The sequence below is a fragment of the Micropterus dolomieu genome, linkage group LG18, assembly GCF_021292245.1.
Source record: "Micropterus dolomieu isolate WLL.071019.BEF.003 ecotype Adirondacks linkage group LG18, ASM2129224v1, whole genome shotgun sequence".
NCBI lineage: Eukaryota > Metazoa > Chordata > Actinopteri > Centrarchiformes > Centrarchidae > Micropterus > Micropterus dolomieu.
Window position 1 is genome coordinate 32,294,714 of NC_060167.1, and position 21,216 is coordinate 32,315,929.

The 21,216-nt window shown below is 42.6% G+C and overlaps 1 protein-coding gene across 16 annotated transcripts in view; it reads right to left on the reverse strand.

Moving 5' to 3' along the window:
* Window positions 1-21,216, reverse strand: part of foxp1b (forkhead box P1b) — a 150,462-nt gene that overhangs the window by 16,665 nt on the left and 112,581 nt on the right. For 11 of the 16 annotated variants that reach the window (XR_006829119.1, XM_046076244.1, XM_046076255.1 and 8 more), the window contains 5 exons: window positions 17,885-18,022; window positions 17,551-17,673; window positions 13,962-14,112; window positions 7,578-7,767; window positions 2,351-2,458 (listed from right to left, as the gene is read on the reverse strand). Coding sequence is in view for 15 of the 16 variants with exons in the window: in XM_046076244.1 (XP_045932200.1) it covers window positions 2,351-2,458; window positions 7,578-7,767; window positions 13,962-14,112; window positions 17,551-17,673; window positions 17,885-18,022 (710 nt within the window). In the remaining variant the exon portion in view is untranslated. The remainder of the gene's footprint in view (window positions 1-2,350; window positions 2,459-7,577; window positions 7,768-13,961; window positions 14,113-17,550; window positions 17,674-17,884; window positions 18,023-21,216) is intronic. The other 5 variants (XM_046076250.1, XM_046076258.1, XM_046076251.1 and 2 more) reach the window with 3 other exon arrangements.

The window sequence follows — 21,216 nt, forward strand, 5'->3', positions numbered from 1 at the left end:
TCATTTTCACTGATTGGTGGAATTTAAATTAAATCACACATCTTTACAGTAGTAGTTACATTTAAAATGTATTAAAACTTGTTTATGCACATTTCTAATTATTTAATTATATACAGTATTATGTATTATTAAGTATTAAATGTAGTATTTAGTATTAAAATCATTTATTTAATCTTCTTCTTCAGTTTTTTTAACATATCTTATTCTTATTTTATTTTACATTATTTTATGTTTGGCTTATTTGTGTTTTTTGTTCAGTGGTACAAGGCTGCATAACTTACAAAACATTTACTATGTTATCTTGAGGTGTGAGAGATGAGTCTTTGTGGTTTCAGCAGGCAGACAGTGCAGCACTAGAGGGCACTGCAGTGTTTCACTGGTTCTGACCTCTGACTGGACATCGAAGAGAAGGGTCTTGAACCTCATAAAAACACCAGGCTCCGCTATGAACCCCACCCTGCCCTTCTGTGTGCTGAACCCGAAAACAGGAACAGGGATTTGGTGCTTTGTATTTATCAAGACAGTGCGTGTAGGTATGTAATGTTTTCTTTAAAAGATACACACACAGTTTAAAACAACATTTCAGTCCGGTGTTAGTTGTTAATGTTGGCATGTGGAGCTAAAATCTGGTTGACGTTAGAGTCCTCCTCACCTTTCTTTCTCACTGGTACACAGTACACTGTGTTCTGCTGACTACACACACACACACACACACACACACACACACACACACACACACACACACACACCCCTTCACTTTTATTTTCAACATTTCCCCCAACCTTTGGAGAGAACTGCCTGGTGTATTCTTCATTTATATTTTTGATTGTTTTTTGAGGCCCACAGTATTAGTTGCTGGGTTTCATGTGGAAGTGCTTAAGGGTTTGAGAGTTAACACCTCAGTGAGCTGCTCGTACTCTTGCCTGCTGTTAAACAAAGGCAGCTTTGTGGAGACTCTCCCCAAATGTTTTCTTAACATGTTCCAAGCAGTTTGAGCAGGCAACTAAAGTAAACAAGATGTTGCCATGATAAAAACACTTGTAAAAACATAGCAGAGTGCACTTAGAGACATTTGAAGGGAGAGCTCTACCGGGTACACTGAATTTAATTCCCCTCTCTACTATAAACAAAGGGTGAGGCAATGTCAGAATACAATAAATAGTGATGGATTTAAGGGGACACTCCCAAAGCTGAAATATGTGTCTAAGTGTGAAAGTGTGGGTGTGCAATACATAGTTTAATAACTACGTGTCAAGGAAGTTTATTTAATAAAAATAAAAATATATAATTGCCTATGTTTTCATCTTGCACAGAAACGGTACTGTGCTACCAAACAATCTAGTGTGATTAGCTTTTCTAAAGCAAACTGCAATCGAAGTGGATTTAAGTAAACGATCGAAAAACGAAAAGAGGATTCAAAATGTTGATGAAGGCAGTCAAAACTTTCAGCTGCCTGTGAGGTGTCTCTCCGAGGCACCTTTCTCTCCTGTGTATGTGAGGAAACTGTGTGTTCGCTGAGTGCTTGTTTTAGGATAATGAAACTGTGTCATATCTTGTTTAAAGTGCGACTAATCCAGGGTGACAGTGAGCCATTGATCTACTGCCACAATGCAGATGTTTTCGTCCTCTCCGTAACCATGGCGCTGTTATGTGTTGGATTACCTAGAGCGCGCTGCACACAGGGCTGATTAGTAAACCAGGGTTCTGACTCAGATGGGGAAGCATGGTGCAAAACAAAGGCCTGTGTCAGGCTGGACAGGGTCAAACCTGTTACACAGTTCACAGTGGAAAGATGCTACACAGCAGGTGATGCTGAATTAGCTGGAGCTCTTTACAGTACAGTATACATGGCTCATTTTAACATGGTGTTGAGGTGTGCGCCTTAGATAAAATACGCAACACACTAAACCAAAAAAACGAGGAAAAGAAGTAAAGCATGAGAAAGCAGAGGGAAAGACAAATAAACCACTGAGAAAAGACAGAAAGAGCAGAGAAAGGCAGTCAAAGACAATCCCCTTGTCCAGCGACAAGGGCAAACATGCAGAGCGCCCTAAGTGAGGGCTGCCACAGATAAACATCCTACCGTTGTTTGTTTGGGAAAAACGGCTCCTGTCACCATGGGAACTGCACTTATCACAGGAATTAGAGGCCCATGCCGTTCTCAGAAGGAGACCCCGCCACAGTACCCTTGTCAAGAGAGTGCCAACCCAAGCGCCCACACTCAGGAATAACGACCAGCTACACATGTGGTGCCTCTGAGTCGCCGGGGGTCACAAAACTTGTACTCGACCCAACACCAGTACAAACAATTTGTGATAGAAACGCACCTCTGACTACGACTTTTACTTACTTGAGGAATGACTGGAAATCATCAAACACTGCCTCACATCCAGGCCACTTGCAAACCCCATGACCATAGAGAGGGTGGCTGTGGTGGGAAGGTTCTTCTAGTGTGGATCTAAAAGAGAAATTTACAGAAAGAGAGACGGTTAATAATAACAACAGATTTTCTGGAACACAATCACAGTTACAGGCCTGTGGTCATATTACTTGACGAGGGGTAACAGAACATGGTTTCTTCTTTTAAGCCGGTTAGTACCTGCCTGTGTGTATTGTATGTTGTTTCCACATGAAAACGTTGACTTCAACTTGATCTGTGAACCTTGGTCTGTGTAGAGACCTTTGTGATCTCTGCTTGTTCTTCTCTTAAAAGTGGTTACTCATGGTGTGAAAGCACAACCAAATCAATATGTAATTATTTATCACTGAGCCATGTTGCTATTCACTTTGATCAAGACTGCTAGGGGGCTCCCTCAATCACTGCTTTTCCTGCGGTGCCTGCTGCATCATGTCCCAGAGCACACCAGGAGGAGCGTGTACCACAACATGAAACCCCCAAAAGCATCAGGCACTTTCACACAAACTGTAAACATCCCCGCCTGGAATCAATTTATCTACTGACCAATCCATGTCACAAGGGGCTGACAAGCACGCATCTATGGGGAGCGTATGGCTTCGTACAATCAGTCTAAATAGCGGGAACATCCCTGAAAAACAAACTTTACAACATCTTCCATATGGCAAGAGGCGTAGAATCACAGCTAACCACATTCAGCGTTGAGAGAAAGCGGCCTGTGTGGAGGCAGTGTCTGCTAAGAGAGCGAGACAGGCAGCCATATGGATACAGGCGCTATACAAGACACACAACTTTCAGCTACAAGAGCCTGGGGGACTGGCCTATATCGCTACCACCTGTGCTTCTGGTGGCTCGTGAGCGCAACGCTGCTGCTTCTCCTCCAGTCTGATCCCTGCTCTCTAAGACAACAAGCCAGATAGGGAGATTCATTACACCACAAACTGCTGTGTTGCCATGTGGGAATAACTCCAACTACTAAAATCTCATTCATATATTCAATAAGAGATCATGTCTAATACAACTACTTCAGGGGATGTCTTTAAGGATAGAGAGGAAAAACAAATACTGAAAATAACATCTTGCATTGCTTAGCCAATCATCCGCCTGCTATGATTTAAAAATTGATGTAAAAATGAATTAGTAAAAAAAGAAAGTAATCTAACCATGGTGTGCCAATTTTGCAGGATTAAACAAGCTGATGTTCAGATTAAAATCTCATTTGTATCAATGTTAGTAAAGCTGTACCTCAAGTAGGAAATTTTTAAGGTCGTCGCAGGTTTCCTTGTGTTATAATTACTTGCTTCAGAGTTCACATTGTTCATAACATGTGATAATTGCATTGCAATTAGGAAGCAGTCAAGCATTCCTGAATGTAGTTAGCAGCTTTTTTTCTCCCCCCTTTCAAAAGTCAGAATTTTTTTTATTCAATTATGAATTATGCATTCACATTAAGACCTCTGTTTTGATACAGCTAATAAATAGATGGCGGAAGACCTATTATAATGAGTTTTTAACAAGGAAATGTGTGGACTGGTGAAGGTAACGCTGGTTTTTAATTTAAAGGGATCCTTTTTTAATTCTTTGCGAGCAGGCTTGTTGGTTAATTCTGTATTAATAAGATATTGAAATGTGGAGTGCGCTGGGAATCAGTGAGCACAATGCGTTGTAAGGGGCTGGCGGCAGAAGAGCCCTTTTAAACGGTGGATGGCTAAACAGTAGTAAATGACAGAATTTACACCAAATGAGCTACATTAGTGTAATAGGAGAAGAGTGTAGGATTCATGGAGTTTTCTCCCATTTGAGAACACGTTGAAGGGGGGAAAAAAAGGAAACTGTGTAGCAGTTCCCTGCGTTGCGTTAAATTTGACTTGCACCCACGACAGGTCTGTCAGGATGATATTATTGTCAGGCAGCCCGGGGGAAGAACACTCTAATGATCTTGTAACAGCGATGAGGAAAACTGTGTCATCAGCTCTCTTTAGAGGAGAAGGAACATTAAAGTGCCTATAGACCCGGACAGAAAGTGTGCGAACCTTCCAGGTGTTGCGCTGTGTTTATGTGTACACAGACAGGAGGAACTGCACACTAAGATGACTTTGACAGCTGCTAGCCAGTTGTTTTCTAGCTCGCTTCTTTTGATGAGATGCTTTGGGCCATAAACAAGTCATGATCTATGGCATCGTGTGCTGATGGACTCAATCTATCAGCAAAAGTGGGAAGATTGATGTCCACCATGCTAGGTCAGAGTCTGGCCACAGTGTGTGAAGCCAATCACAACACTCACTGTTGGTTCTAATGTTAGCCTATTCCCTTGTGTCCTCCCCCTCCGTCCTCCACCCATACCCGCTACCCTCCCCACTTTTTAACTCTCTAGGCCCTAAACTCGATCCTTTCCTCCTGTCTCTGTGCCACTGCATGGTTTACCCTAAATGATTTAATTATCTTTTATTCTGGTGTAAGACAAATGAAAGGCAGGAGTGATGTGAGTTCTGTGCCAAATCTGATTATTTATCTCCTTAACAGATTGCTGTGTTACAGTCCCCGAGCTGTGGTTACTGATGGTTGTTGGGAAGTAAAGTGGGCCAAGCGCTTTGTGAGGATGCTCCCCCTTACAAAGCTGATGCAGCATTGTATTGGGAATTTGTGTCAGATACAGATCAAGCACATTTCATTTAAATAAGCAAATCATTGAATAAAGATGACCCGGCTCACAGGGGTATATCTCAATCTATGCATCACAGATTGTGGGCTGGGAACAACACAGGCTGACAGATTGAGTGACTCAGGACCTGGTCATATCAGGGATGTTATCCAGTCAAACAGAAATCCCAGCCTGCCTTGCTAGAGTGATCTTTGAGACAAGTAAAAGCAGGAACACGTGCCTCATCTTTGGTGTGTCAAGCCGGCAGTGATTGAATTTCTCCTCCTTCCTTAAGACGGAAGTGCAAAGCCGGTGAGTGATTCCTGTGGATGCACTTAAGGTTTTAGTTGCAGGCGTCGTTGTGCCTGGGCAGATTTTATATGACACATGAAACTAACTACATGGTACTTAGGGCCTGCTGTAAACCAATCTGAAGCCAGTCGGGAAAACAGGCCCATCAGCAGAGAGGCTTGTTTCTGTTGCATGACAAAAGGACTTGCAAAACCGCATCAATTAAAAGTTCATTAAGTTCAGCACTGGGAGGATGAGTGGATGCTCTCTATTTACACCCAAGCCGGCCCAGCCCATTATCTTCAACCTGATTATTCAAATCCCTGGATTATAACGCAGACGTTTTCTCAGAGCCTTGCTTAGAATAATCATACTTAATAATATTTCATTTTTCTTACCATGGAGTCTGATTAGAATTGAGTCTGCATCATCAAAAGAGAGGAACAATGCTCTTGATAGTTGTGCGATTCCAAAATGAACACAAGAAAGGATTATTGGTGGTGTGAATCTAAATTAGCATCATTCAGCATTTAATAAGGAATGTTTTGTGTTCACTTTTGTATCAGTCGTCTATTCTTAGTAATTTCACACTGAAACTCTGGGTAGGTAATCCACAGCTTCCTCAAGCAGATAGGCTGGATGAGAATCACCTGCTTGGTTTTCTGACAGATCTAAGATACTGCGAGAATATTCAGACTGAGACTGCCTTCTTCACTTAAGCTTGTGTTAAACTGCTGTTGACATCTTCTTTAATCTCTGAAAGTCAGCGCGAGGCAGAGGGGCTGCCAGCTCTTGCGTTATGTCTTCTCCGATGTTTCATGGAGCCCTCAGCTGAGGCTGGTTCTTGCCTTTTCCTGCCATCGATGTTCACCTTGTTTGCTCGCTTGCGACAAAGTGTGATGGAGTGAGCGAGTCAATATCCTCCCCTGCGATTTGTCTTTAACTACACAAAAACAGACATTCAGCCAGACACTGGATGAAGGACTGGAAGCCTGTGGATACTGTCAACTGTGGGAGCAACTAATGCCCATTTGTTATTTGATTTTTCTCTAGTGTCTGTGCTGGAAGATAACTTTGAAACACACTAAAGAGGATAAGTCTGTAAAAAAACGGTAATATTAATCTCTTTAAAACCGATACCACTGCATGAAAAGAAATAGCTGCTTTCCATTTGTATCTCTCCATCAGTGAATCATAGTATTTCCTCTCAAAGTCACTCAGATCCTCTCTGCGCTCCCCCCAGCAGCCCCGATTCACCTCCAACGGCCTGCTGGTTTACTGTGCTAAACATGTCTTCATCTGCATTGCTTTCATAATGACGCGTAGGTTTTGATCACTGAAACACAAGTCAGATGTTATGCAGTGAGCTCATGGTGCCTGGAGGCTCCTCACTAGCAGTTCAAAGATCAGGCTTTTGGTGCAAGAAAACAAGCAAATGTGTAAGATGCCAAATTAATTCCTTCCTTAAAGACACAGACATAGCTCAGAGGGCAAACACATTTCATACATGATTCATCCTGGTTTTGAAAATATGATACACCCAGGGTTTGTTTTTTCTAGCATATAATAGCTTGTTGTTCTTATGTTTTTTTTATTCCTGTACTGGCAGGTGGTGATCAGGCCGATTCTACATGTCAACAAGTTCCCAGTATGCAAGACGTGTTTTTTTCTTTTAGAAAAGATACTGGTAACCTAAATGTTTTCAAGGAAATCCAACTGACGTCCCAGCTGCACTTCCCAATGTGCAATTAAAACAATAGCAGAAGGGGGTCAATACCCTGACCCCTTTATTAATAGTTTAGTGATCCCATTTTGACTGCCTGCACATTTCTCCAAATCCCTGTATTCCTTCCAGGTGTTCCCCAGCTGCATCCAGACACATAGAAAAGTGGCCTTACTATAAATTAATAGTAATCTCTATGCAAAACCTATAGGGACACTTCCATCAACCGAGGCCCTGTGAGAAATTGCTATTTTAAATGGGAATATATGTCACATGGGCCTTCTGTTTGCTTTACACAATGATGGCAGTGAAGACTATTTCACCAGTTTAATTACCAGTTGTAGGTGACATAAGGAACAGTGCTTTGAAAAACTTAATTTTAAGCTTGTGTGTCTTCGCTGACCCATGTTCTCATTGTGAGAGCACACAAAAGATGTAAGACACATGCAAATAAAAGAAGTGAAAACTAGAAATATCTAAAAGACCTTGCAGAGGGAGGGACTCACCCTTCTCTCTTGTGACTCATGTACTGCCCGTTGGTGGAGGCATGCTGGTTGAGGAGTGGGTTCTTTGGCAGGGCCGGGGATGACAGGTCAAGGCCCCGGTGGCCGTTGTTGCTGCTGTTGTTGTGCTCCTCCTTCACGTGAGCATTTGTCACCTCCTTCCACAGTTGCTGCAGCTCTGCTGGAATCATGCCTGAGACAAACAAATTGGATAATTAAATCAATTAACAGCTAATCCAACTCTTCTTCATCGCTTAATTAAATCAAAGCGCCTGTAAACAAAGCCGAGTATTAATTAGAAAATATTCCACTACAGGGTAATGCACTGAGAGCTCTTGCCTGCACCCGTATCTCTGCCACCTCCTTCACTCCCTCCCATTTTTTCCTGTGATCTGAAGCGTGTTTGTATACACAAATCCCTGGCATTCACGCAAATTTCATGCCCAGAGTAAATAATTAACATCCAGACATGGCATGAAATCTGAATAATCACCATCATTTTCTCTCAACAACAGAGATGTGCAGAACATACACAACAAAAAGTTTACAATAGCAACACTAGAAAACATCCCACCCCTGCCTCCTTGAGAAACAGGACCCTGGGGTAATATTCTCAAAAGCGCATTAATGTGCAAAATACTTAAAGCTCTGCACCGCCTCCAATTGACACAGACGACTTAAACCTCATTTAACAAGTCAAGCACACTGCAGCTCACACAGCCCTTTGAAAAAAAAAAATCCCTTGAAGACAGAAGACATTTTTCTGTGTGCTGGAAACACATCTACAGAGTGCATGAGTTTTTTCTGCCTATGAGTGACAGCAATCCCGACACCCAGGGCCGGAGTCGGGATGAAGAAGGATAATGCTGTATTTGTGCACCCCACTTTCTGTGTCTGAGAGAAGAGAGCCTTTGTTGGCACACAATATACATATGTGTCCATCTACGGTGTGTCTGTTACTGTGCTTTCATTTTGCACAAATGAGGATAAAGCTGATGTGTAAAACACGATTAAGCTTCATGGATGCAGGATATTTGGCTATTTGTATTTTCAGTCAAAACATACTGCATCTGGGTAACCATGATTTTAATAGCATACGGAAATATCTAATAGGGGAGGATGTGTGGCTTTGTATTGGGTATTCAAATCTGTGCTTATATAAGCCACATGTTTTAAGCATGGTGAAAGAAGCCCTTGGATGTGTGGTGAATTTAACCACAGAGCAAATGGCCAAGACCGCTCGTTTAACATTACAATTAATTAAATCCATTCTCAAAATGAGTACTGGCAAATGAAAGATGATTTGCACATGCTTATCTAGTTGGGTTTATATTCTCCGGATCCCCCTCCCTGCCGGTTTCTCATCACCAGCTCTATAGATACCAGAAGTGCTCCTTTCAAGCACCAGATTGTAATACATTGTGCGCAAAATGCTTAGTCTTAATTTATTCCTGTTGTGGAAAATAACTGTGAGGTGAAGATCTCAATACGATCAGCAAAAATATTTTTAATTTGATAAGCTACTAAAGATTTTAATTATGCTGGTAATGGAGAACATTGGCCTAATGAGGCGGAGGACTCCAGAGAGACGCGGGGCTAAGAACTGTGAAATGAGTCTGATAGGATTGCTGTAAATTCACACTAGATCGTTTGCATATCAAAGAGCAGGAAATGATTACAGGACAAATCAATAACCTTTCCACGTTCCAAGGGGCGTCTTTCCTCATTCGAACATTTCAGCACCCCTCGCTCTATTCTGCCTGCCTGTATTCTATCTTATTCTCTTCAATGCCTTGATGTGCCCTAATCGAAGTGCACGTCCATGACAGGCTAAACATGCTTAACATTGCGCTCTGTGTTACAGCATGCTAATCCACAGCTTGCTGACGTCCGGTTACATTATCAAAGGCTCCATTGTTGGTTTGATGAAATAAGGAGACTTAAGAGCAAAAGTTGTTTTTGTTTCTTTTTTTCCCCTGTGATCGCTAGTTTGGAAGCGGAAGGTCACTGGTGATGCGAGTGTCCTGCGCTCCGACAGCGGGAACAATCATTTTCCCCCCACTTGGTGCCCGGTGACAGTGGGCGATGTATTTTTAGCCGATGTGCTTGACAGGGCGGCCCGCACTGGCTCAATTACCCAGCAGTCCTGGTGACCCCGACACCACTGTTTACTCAGATGAAACCGCAGCGGATAGACCGGTCTGATGAGAGAGGTAACGGAGTGGGACCAGGCTGTCTCTTTCTGGATCTAGTCCATAGTTTTATTGCTCTCTGTTCGCCTCTTCCCTCTCTCTGCTCCTATCTAACCCTAACCTTTTCAAACTCAACAACAGCTATGGCTCATGATTCCACATAAATGACAATTAAATACCATTGCACAAATCTCTCAGAGGGTATTATATTTTGTGTTTGAACAAAATGCATTGAGTTTCTCTCCATCTGATTACTGTGGGACACATAATGACATTGATCTGTAAATCCTCTTTCTTGGGTCTCCAGTTTGTCCATCCTTTAAATGCTGGATTGGTTTATCTTTCCTCTTTCCATTTTTCAACACAACTATTCCACTCATTACGACTGGGAAATACGGACAAGCACTCTAAAAAATGTATGTTGTTGGGACACTTGATTGATCACCGGCCTCCCAACTCAATTTTACCTCTGCAGGTAGCTCTGGCACTGAGACAGGCCGAGCTCTTCAACCTTTTCCTGTCCTTGTCCCCCTGTACCCAGGTGACCATGTTCAAGCAAGCAGAAAGTTGATTTAAGGTTCATAATGACATCAGTTGCAGGCCATCATCCCCCAAATAAAAAATGGCCCCCAGCGCTCCGGGCTCTTTAAACCGTGCTGTTACTTCTCACACAGTCCCGGTGCCATGGGGGGACAGTGACATCGCTATTAGTTTATTGTTCCGTCAGGCTGGGACCTTTACTGCACCCCTGTTTATGTTGCCGTAATCATTGGCCTGCTGATATGCACCCCTTAGGCCTGAAATATATCCTGTCCTAATGCTGCTGGAACTATTACCAGTAGCCCTCTGCTGGATGTATCAATCACTGACAGGTCAGCCGTATTACCCACCGCTGTCCCTGATGTGCTGCTGTTCTGTGAGCACTTCATGGCTCTCCACATTCTTTGCTTTCATATTACCGACAAATTTGTCTTGTCACTGTCCCACTGGCCTCTCCCAGACAGCTTAAATGATGTTGTGCAGGCACAAGAACTCACTCTCTTGCAGAGCAACCTCGGAGGGTGATTTAGCCAGGATGTGCACAAACACTGCCCACCTCTGTGACACACACACACACACGTGCATAAACATGAAAACACACACACACACACACACACACACACACACACACACACACACACACACACACACACACTTGAGCAGTGTGAGCAACCACTGACTCACTTATCAGGTCAAGAGGACAGGCTTTTTGTAAGAAGGGGGGAAGGGGGTGGATCAAATTTATATTTATGAGAGTTATATCCTCCCCAAACACATTGTTGTAATTTATAACAGATACCGTCTGGCCGCTTCCAAGACTTTGAACATTAATGTCACAAGAATTTACGACAAGAGAAACAAATTATACTCCAGATAATGTGAGCAATTGTTTTTCACTCAAAACTGCTATCTACAAGTTCATACTTAATTAGTGCTATCAAATTTTTGAAAAGGAAATTCAAACGCATTCCTTCAGTCCATCGTTTTGCCAGAAAAAAAGTGGCTGCAATCTGTCTCAGCCAACAATGTAACAAAGCAGGAGAGTGATGCAAAAATGAGCTATAAACTGCATCGTAGTACCTAAAAAACAACTGCAGATTGCACACCTAGTTTTCTTTAATTACTCTGCTACGGTGACCTATTATCTGAAAACCTTTTGTCCCTTTCATTGTCTCAGCACATAGGATACAGAGGACTGCCGGTGATGACAGTGGCTTTTTAAAATAATAATACTGATATCTACATTTTGAAATGAAAGAAATAAAAATCATCAGTCAATAAGTCATGCCAATTTACTGCCCCCAAGTCTGAATCCATAATCACTGGGACCCAAACAGAGCAGATCAACTCATCACTTGCGATGCAGTACTAACTGCTAGCTGAATATTGCAGATTAGATCTGAGCACCATAGGCCTGGCCCGCTGATGCATGAAAGAGTTTAGTGATGTGGAAAACAGAAAGGTCATCAATAACTTCAAACAGTCAAGCAGAAAATGTGTAGAATAGGAAGACAAACTGGGGGCCTGAAGCACTAGCCTAAGTGTTGTAACAGCTGTCGGAGGCACAGAGTTAACCATCAATGGATTGCAAGGGCAAACTAACCAGGTTCGACTGGTCGTAACAAACAAACAAACACTAACTGTACATGGGGAGATTCAAACACCACTTTTAAGAAATGATCCCCTCAGTTTTGAGTAGAATTAATTTCAATATATTGTTAAGTGTAGAAGATTCCTCATAAAATTTAAATTATAATTTTCTGACTCAGGATTCTTCCCATAAATATTTCCTCTGTACAACTTGGGAAGAAAATTAGGAACATGGTGTGATACATGGATCCTCCCTATTAAAGCAAATAATAATTTACATCACTATTGTAATGAAATTAACCGTGCAGCCCTAACAAAGCATTCACACACTTACTCTCTTGGTAAGATAGGTATTTGATGATGGCACAGTATAAACAGGATGTTCTGGGGCTGTTGTGAAATCCATCAAGAGTACAGGACCTAGCCATATCACCCATATAATGCTTTACTCAAAGGGTGTGAATGTGTTTGCCAGACATCTGACACAGAGCAATTCAGCAAAGCACACTCACAACACAGCAGCGCTCCACGCCTGTGCCCATGGCAATCGTGTGCGAGTGGATGAGTGATTCCATACCCAGTCCAAACAATAACACCACTGTACAAACCGTGTTTGTGTTTGCCTATTACCTAAGCACCCCCCTAACCCTCCCGTTTTTTATTGCCCTTATCTTGTTATTTCAAAAGTGTTTGTCTTAGCTGGGAATGAATAGTCAATGTCATGTTCTAAAACCCTTATGACGGCGTCTTTGTCACAAGGCGACCACTCCTTAACAAAATATTAAAAGAGTAAATAAAGAAACAAACTTCCTGGCCAAACAACAAGTATTGACTCACTTTCAAGTAGCAGGCAGTTTCACAATGACAAGTTCACTGGCAGTTTACGAACAATAGATCCACTCTTCGCCCAGGCTGAAGGAGACTGCCACCAGGATGCCAATCACAGACACAGTACAGACAGTTCAAGGACAAAGCAGGACATCACACTCTATCTCCATTTCTGAACCATGGGGTAACTTTACTTCTAAGGTTTATGATGATAATAACGTGTAGCATACTAGAATCAAACTGCAATGGCACTGTAAACAATAGTCCTGGACGAGCGAGCATGAGATGCCATTTAGTGAATTAGTAAATTAAAAGTGTTGAGTGAGGATTTACAGTAGGTGTGCCCTGAATCAGTGAAACCACGTAAAGTATGTGGTTACATACTGAAGTGGTGCATTGTTCACTTTGGCTAAGTCAATTTGTACAGGTATTGTAGCAGTTACATTAGCAGATCAGACTACTCTGAATGTACAGAGACATACACCTACATAAGCTGCAATGTCAAAATAGTTTGTAAGTAAAACTTCCGAAATTTTTGAAGATTTGAAGACCCATTGGAATACTGATATTGTCACAATGATGCTGCTTATAGTTTGTGCCGAGATCAGTATGAACAGGACCATCTGTGTGCCAAAAAACTCAAATGTTTCTCTCACAACTGTTAGAGGTCGGATAAGGCCAGTGAAACAGCATTCATCTCTATGATGATCATGTGACTCCAAAACTTTCAAGTGAAAACTAGCTCACATAAAAACTATTTTAGATGTGTTAGATCTTTACCTTTTACAGACAGGTGATTAAAATCCTGCTACACTACAACTGATACTTTCTATGCTATTAACAGTTTTCTAAGTAGAATTTTCCTTTTTATAAAAACAAAGTCACAAGTTATGTTCAGGGAACAACTCCCATAATAACAGGACAAAATCAACTAACCAATATATCAATAAACAGATGTGTTAGCATAACCCTAACCGCCATTGTTTTTGTGTTATAACTCAAACTCTAATGTGGTCTCAACAGCAGGCCCATCTTCAGTTTACACCAGCAAATAAATATTACCACTTCCAAATATATTATTATAAATCGGAGGTAAAAAGAGGTGTTTGATCATCCAAAGATATAGTTTTGTTGCAGTGTTTTGTTGAAGAGTTGAGTTGCTGCTTTGACATGTTGTTTGGATTTGAAGAGCTGTAGGATAGTAGTTCAGTACAGTGTTGTGATATCTGGTACTGACCCTGAGTGAGGGAGTGCAGTGGCAGGCCGGTCTGTCCAGGCTGGATTGTGAGCAGCCCTTGCCTCTGAAGGTTGAGCAGATGCTGCTGCTGGACCTGCTGGACCTGCAGGAGCTGCTGCTGAAAGGCCAACTGCTGTGCAGACACCTGCTGCTGGTGGCGTACACACACACACACACACACACACACACAAAAAGATAGAGAGGAACACCATCAGTAAACACACACATACTGCATATAGAAGCATAACAGCTAGCGCAAACATGTAAAGCTGAATTTCAGGTTTGAACATTACTGGATTCCTTTGAAGAAAAACATTTTAAGTTCAAGACCACAGAGTTCATAGTTCAGGTTGTTAAATGTAACACATTTATTCATAATACTCAAAGTTAATGAATTTTGCGTGCGCTAACACACAAAAGCACAGTGTAATTTTCATAAACGTTGCCTTTACTGTGGGTTTGCCTGGGCCCACTTAAGACAGGTACAATATACATCTCTCTCTCTCTTAATTAACGAGGAGTCGGGAGGCAAATGACAAACAATGAAACAACATAGTTAATCATTCATAATAAGAGCCACAGGAATTTAATTACAGCCATTCATAATTCAGCAAACAACGTGTGACTAAATCAAAGTGCTTAATAACCACCCTAGCAACTCTCACAACTCTCCCAGGCATGGCGCTGAGCTCAGGGATACACTCTTCCCCAGCCAGCGCAGCAAGCTTTGTTCAATCACATACTGTGGACTGGCTGAGAGATAGCTGTTTTGTTGATCTAACTGTGGTACGTCTCTTTCATCAAGGAATTTTTAATGGAAAGCTGGTGTGCCTTCACTGTTTTAGGGGTTAGGGGGAAAATGTTGGCTCTGGTAAGTGAAACGTGTGAACTCTGATAGGATGAAAAAGTGATATGACAGTAGAGAAGAAAATGGAAAGGAGAAAAAGACAAAGTCAGAATAATAAATAGAAGGAAATGATCTAATATCCCCAATCTCCTATGAGTCAAAACAAATGAGAGATGTTATTTAGATAACAGGGGCACAAAGGAGAGAGATTACTTTTAACCATTTCATCAATCCCTGCTCTCAAGAAATTCACAGTCAACTCGCCAAAATGTTTATTATCAATTAAACAACACAATCTATCAGGACACCTTATGCATTTTCTAATAGATAAGGATAAAATAAGCTTGCCTGAGATTCAACAGGATATTAGGCATGTTTATGAGTATACAAGGCCAGTTGTCAAGCGGGTGGGAGGAGAGGAGGGGACACTAAAAGCAGTGCAGGGGCTGCCAAGCTGTGCACCGCACCCTTTTACCAAACACAGGATACACCACTTTGTTTACTTCTCACAATTGAGAGCATACAAAAAAGGTCTCGGTGCAACGTGGCTGTCAGGTCACTTGCTGGCGGATCTGAAACTACTGAAACAGCCAGATAAAACGCGTCCCCTCCAACCACCCCCGTTTGGCTTGTCAAAAGGGTCTAGCGGCCTTCCTTTCCCGTCCTCTCCCTCCTCCTGCCCCACACCCTGCCTGCTGCCCCTGCAATGACTCACTAAAAATAAAGCTCTGGACTGCCCTGGTCTATTACAGCAAGCAGGGTCGTCTCATTGGATCAATCAGGGGGAAAAGACGGTTTGACAGTGGTAGCAGAGAGTCATAAGTGAGGAGTAACCACACAGGCTCATGTGTGATCTAACCCTAAATGTGCTAAGACTAAAGTGAGAAAAAAGTGAAAAAAGAGACATGATAGAGATCTCACAGAGGTTTCAGGGAAATTTGGGAAGTAGGTGGCCTGTGATCTGTCCTATTTATGTAAGGTGGCTAGTTCTTTTTTCTCTTCGGTGTGAGAAAAGTTTCTCATGTCTTCAGTGGTTTTCAGTGGTGTTCTCCAGCTCCTCCCTGACAGCCTGAGACAAAGATAATAGTGCTACGGGGGTGGGATTTCACATGGAACAATGTCTTTCATCAAAACGCTAAATTAAAGGAGGGTGGCTTTTCAGAAAAAAATAGGAAGAAAGAAAAAGCGAGTATTGCAAATGAATTTAACTCTCTCCCCTTCACATTTTTTTCTTCTTCTGGTCCCATCAGCTGACAGGAGCTCCTGTGCGCTCCCAGCATGCAGACACATTAAAAACCCCAGACCCAATAGACCAAATAAGAGGTTAACAAGAAGTGGCACGAGGGAGAGAAAAATACAGTCCCTGACAAATGATAAAGAGTGACAATGGCAGGCCTTTATTGTCAAGCTTCAAATATAAAGTTAAAGATCTTTGAAAAACTAAATTTTGATGTCTTTAAAATAAAAGAGGCACAAAGCAACAACAGGGGGTTATTGTCTGGCAGCCACAGGGGAGTCACTGCGTAATTCTTATTCTGTCTTTTGATGGCTGCTAGAAATGCGTCTGAAAAAAGAGAGAGCGATGGGGAGAGAAAGAAAACATCGGCAGAGGGGGAGAGCCTCTCGAGGCTGCATCCATTTCCTGTGATCATACATAATATGCTTCAAAAGTTGTTTTTTCTTTTATTCTCATGCTCCATTCAACTGATCAATTGCACCTCATTGCCACCCCCCACCACCCTTTTCTCCCTTGCTCCTCTAGTGTTTACATCAGATGCGACTTGGTGACAGGCCCTATCTGAGGCCGAGGAGCCCTGCTGTCATGTTGATTTATGGGAGCATCACGCCACAACTTGTCCAAACTGAAGCCCGCGGTTCATTAATTAGGGAGCTACGACTTTGAAGTTGGGAGCTTCGACAGCACACGGACGTGTGTGAGTGTGAGCATGTGTGGATATGTGTGTGGGTGTGCTTTTAACATTGGGCTTAATTTTCTATACTTCCACTACTCTCCAAACATGGAACTCATTGGGGACGGGAGCAAAAATGTGCAGATTGTCTTTGAACTTCTTCTGACCGCACAATAATAATTTGCTTTGTCCACAGTGATGCCTGTATCCTCCAGTCATTAACACGCATTAAGCTGCTGCCTATGAGCAAGCCCTGCTGTACTGGAGGGAGCGAAGGAGAGAGAGCAAGAAAGATGGAGAAAAAAAAAATCTCAACACAGGCAACAAAGCTGGGAGCGCTCTCTGCACTGATATCTCACAATTACATGCCTTCTCTTCCTCTGCCATTTCCATGTTAATTACCGAGAAAAGCCTCTCAGATTTATATGCTCCGTGTTTCTGCCTTTCTCCCTTCTGCCTTTCATTATGTCCTACACAAGGCTCACAGGAACGGTCATTTCTTTGTTGCATAGGACACTTGTTTACTTGAAAAAAAAACCCTAGAACAATGGACTGAGGCTCAGACTCTATAAAATATATAAATTTAATGTGGAGATGGCTTCAGAAAAAGAGACACTGTGTTCTTAGCACAGTATCAGTCAGTTGTTACCATTTAGCTAGCAAGTGACATGCTAATCAGAAGCATGAGTGCACTTGATTTTCCCCCTCTCCTCTCTGCTTTAACCACAGTCTGGAAGCAGATGGGATTGAGGGAGGGAGCACACATGCCTTCCATGCTCTGTCTGGCCAACGGGTTTGGTACTGGCAGGCAGTTGGAGTGATGTCAGCCTACCTCTTTGCTCTGCTTGCTGCCTGCATGCTGCTGCTGTTGCTGCTGCTGCTGCTGCTGCTGCTGCTGTAAAAGCTGGAGGTGGAGCTGTTCCTGCTGCTTTTTGTAGAACTCTTGGAGTTGCTGCTGCAGAAAAGGCAAAAAAATGCATTGGGTTTTGTTAGAATTTTCAATACTTTGAGGAATGTTGTCTTTAAGGCTGGGGAAAAAATAATATACAGTCTGTTGTCTATACATAAGATTTATTTTAAACTCCAAACAGAGACATCCACTATTTGAAAATTTTATGCCTTGTCTGACAAAATAATTCATGACATGAATGTCAGGTGTACATTACCTGCTGTAACATGAGGGCCTGTTGCTGCTGGAGAAGAACCTGGAGCTGCTGAGGGCTCAGGACTTGCTGCTGAAGTATCTGCTGCATCTGCTGTGGAGTTATCACTTGAGGTGTCATCATAGCCACTGACACTGGAACCTGCACAGACACACAGAACAAGCAGATAGATGTAAAACAAAATCCACTGATACAATACAGAATTACTGCAGGAAACAAAAAGCAAACCATCCTCTATACCCTCTTAGTCCTGTTAATAGTCACGTGCGGGCTAAAGCCCATCCCAACATGCAATAGGTGAAAGGATCAAACTCTGATCAAATATGGAATAACATGAAGGTGGAAGGGATAGCGTCATCAAGTGTCAAATTGATGTGTTATAAGCTGCACATGCCCTCCAACAAAAACACAAACACACACATTTCAACCCCTCTAACCGCTATGACACCACACCAGACTGAGGTGGGCTAAAGGACACAAGACAGCAAGGCGTGGAACATGCCTGTGGAGTAAATGGCCAGCATATCCACCCCAACCTCCATCTTCCGACCTTCCCCTCTCACACAAAACCCCTCAACACCATCTGATATGATCTGCATCGGCCGCGATGCTTCTCAGAGCTCGCCCGTGTATACAACATGGCAAATATGCCATACCTGAGGACGTGAAAGATTGCCTCAAAAATGCTGCGGTTCGCTCATCGCACACGCACGACATGTCATGTGAGAACATTTCATTAGAGACGCTGTCAACAGCGATCTATTATTGTGAAGATGTAGAGCGCCTGGAGGAGGGGCCACGGTGAAGAACACGCAGGCCTCTAACTAACTCCCAGTAGAAAGGTGTGAGAGCATGACTCCTCAAAACAAGTGATTTGTTGTGACAGTGAAAGAGCCCCCACAGTTGTCAGGGTGCCTTAATTGCTCCGGCGGCGTACAGGACTCCGAGTGTGTCTGGATGCTGCCACTCACAACTATGATGTGCAATACCATTAAAATCTCCTTTCCTTGACACTTGGATGACAAACAGCAACTAAGATGTACTTGATAGTGCAGCTTCTTTGCAGTTGTTAACATGTTTAGGCGACATTCTCTTGTGTATGTGCACAGTTACGTTGGTATGGATGTGCATATGTGTGTGTTACAATGTGCTTTGTGTCTCTCAGGCTGATGTCAGCAGCTGAGAGGACATAACGGGTGACAGTCTGTCTTCACCAAGGTTACCCAAATTGTGTGGCCGTCTTATAGCTAATGACACCCTTTGAATTTTTCATGCATTTCTGAATGTAATTTTGCTGTTAAAAATCTCGCCCGGTAACTAAGGGGCACACCCTGCATGCATATCACCTTATTGGCTCTCCCCACCGTAGCATATAACAAAAACAAAGCGCTGTCATAATGAACAGCTTGTACTGCAAATACAGAGGAAAGGGCAGTGATGTCAAATAGGACAGACCAGCTTTGATGCTCTCCGTTAACTTTATTGAGCAGTGCCAGACTACACTGTGCTGCGTTCTTCCAGCCCCAAGAGAGGGAAGGAGGTTCAGCCCCACCCAGGACTAACACACACTTCACATTTCTCATCCCCAGCACCAGGCGTAGGAGCGCAAGAAGGAAAATGCAATATTAATTCCCCCCTGTATTATGTCTTAATATGCAGTTCATCTTGACTTTTGCACATGACTTGTCCTGTCATTTGCATAGCCCCGGCCTCCCATTTCCTAATTTCACAGTCATTATCCACGGAAGTCCTTTTTTTCTGGGCATCGCTAATTTTGATGAACTATTTTGAAGGTCAACCTAGCAACCCTGTCTTGCTGACATGCAAGCGCCATACATGATGTGAAATATAGTTCCCGTCTAAACATGACATTTACCCCCCACGCACGCACAACGAGGATAAATAATAATGCCCCCCCCCCCTTAAGCTTTACTTTAACTGCATGCATTAAAAATCTACTCCATACTTGTCATGCTCTATTTTTTACTACCGTGTTAAAGCTGTAAATTTTGTCTTATTTTCAAATGCATAATCATTTTGTCATGCCATATTATATAGAGTGTGATATGAAAAAGGGGAGAGCAAACTCCAAGTTAACACAGAGATTTTACACACTTAACCAGCTCTCAATAGCTGCCAATTTCATTACAAATTACACTGAGATTCCCTTCAATTTAACTGTCTTAATTCTTTACACCTTGGGTGTATATCTCATCATGGTTTCACACTTCGCCTTGTCAGGAGTGTCTGGCTCACAGTAACTACAGCTAGAGCAGCTTCCTCTGTGCACAGCCCCAGCAAGAGGCTATTACAGACCCCCATTTTATTACCCATTACTACTGAGGTCATTAGCAGCAAGAGGGATTGTATGCTTCTTAACCTATTGATCAATGTAACTACTACCATTTAATCCTGTGCTGAAGGAGTGAAAATCTGCCTAAGACTGGATCCTATTGAGAGGAAGGGCGGGAGGGAGCACTTTAACTGAAAAATATTGCCCTGGCCACTGTATCATGCCCATTTAACGCAAACACAGGACGCCAGTCGCCATTTAGAGCTCTCCCATATGGTGCACTCCCTTATCTCTTGGATAACATCATGACTCCAGATGATCCACAAAAATATATTACCATCTAAAGATAGTCTAAAAGGAGCCTCGTACTGGGCTAATAACTGGAGGGATCCACTGAGCCCAGCTCTAATCTACTCTACCAATATGAGGGTGTGAAAAAGAGGACATTCTGAGGATGCCAGAAATAGCTGACGTTTATGAATTCTACAAAGGTGTGGTGCTCGCCAGGTGCCTCCCATACATAAACATTCAAACCTGGAACATTCTCACACAGCTGCAAAGTGACTGGAGGCAATGTATACCAGCACAGGCCGGTTGGCCAAACACAAGCACACACACGCACGTTTCTACACTGTGGCATGTTAACTGTCACAAGCACATACAGCACATTCAGCTCATAACACACTGTATATGAGCAGCAAAACCATACTATCCATACAGAGTAAGAATGTACCTGTATTAAATAAAGAACAAAACAGTTAACAAATTAAACAATTATTCATTTAAATGTTATTTTTTCCAATTTTAAACAAAATATATTCCTTCTTGTCAAAGATCAGGATATGTCATGACATTATTATAGACAGTCACTGTTTTAGAGTTAATGAAGATGCTCCCAAAGCAACCCACCCCCCCAATTCACAAGTCAGAGGTCAAAGGAGTAGAGGTGAACGAGGCTGTAAGATAGCCCCTTTCCCCGGCACTGAGGCAATTAAGAGGAACGGAAATGAGGGACAAGGAGGTGAATGTCAGTTAGACCGGC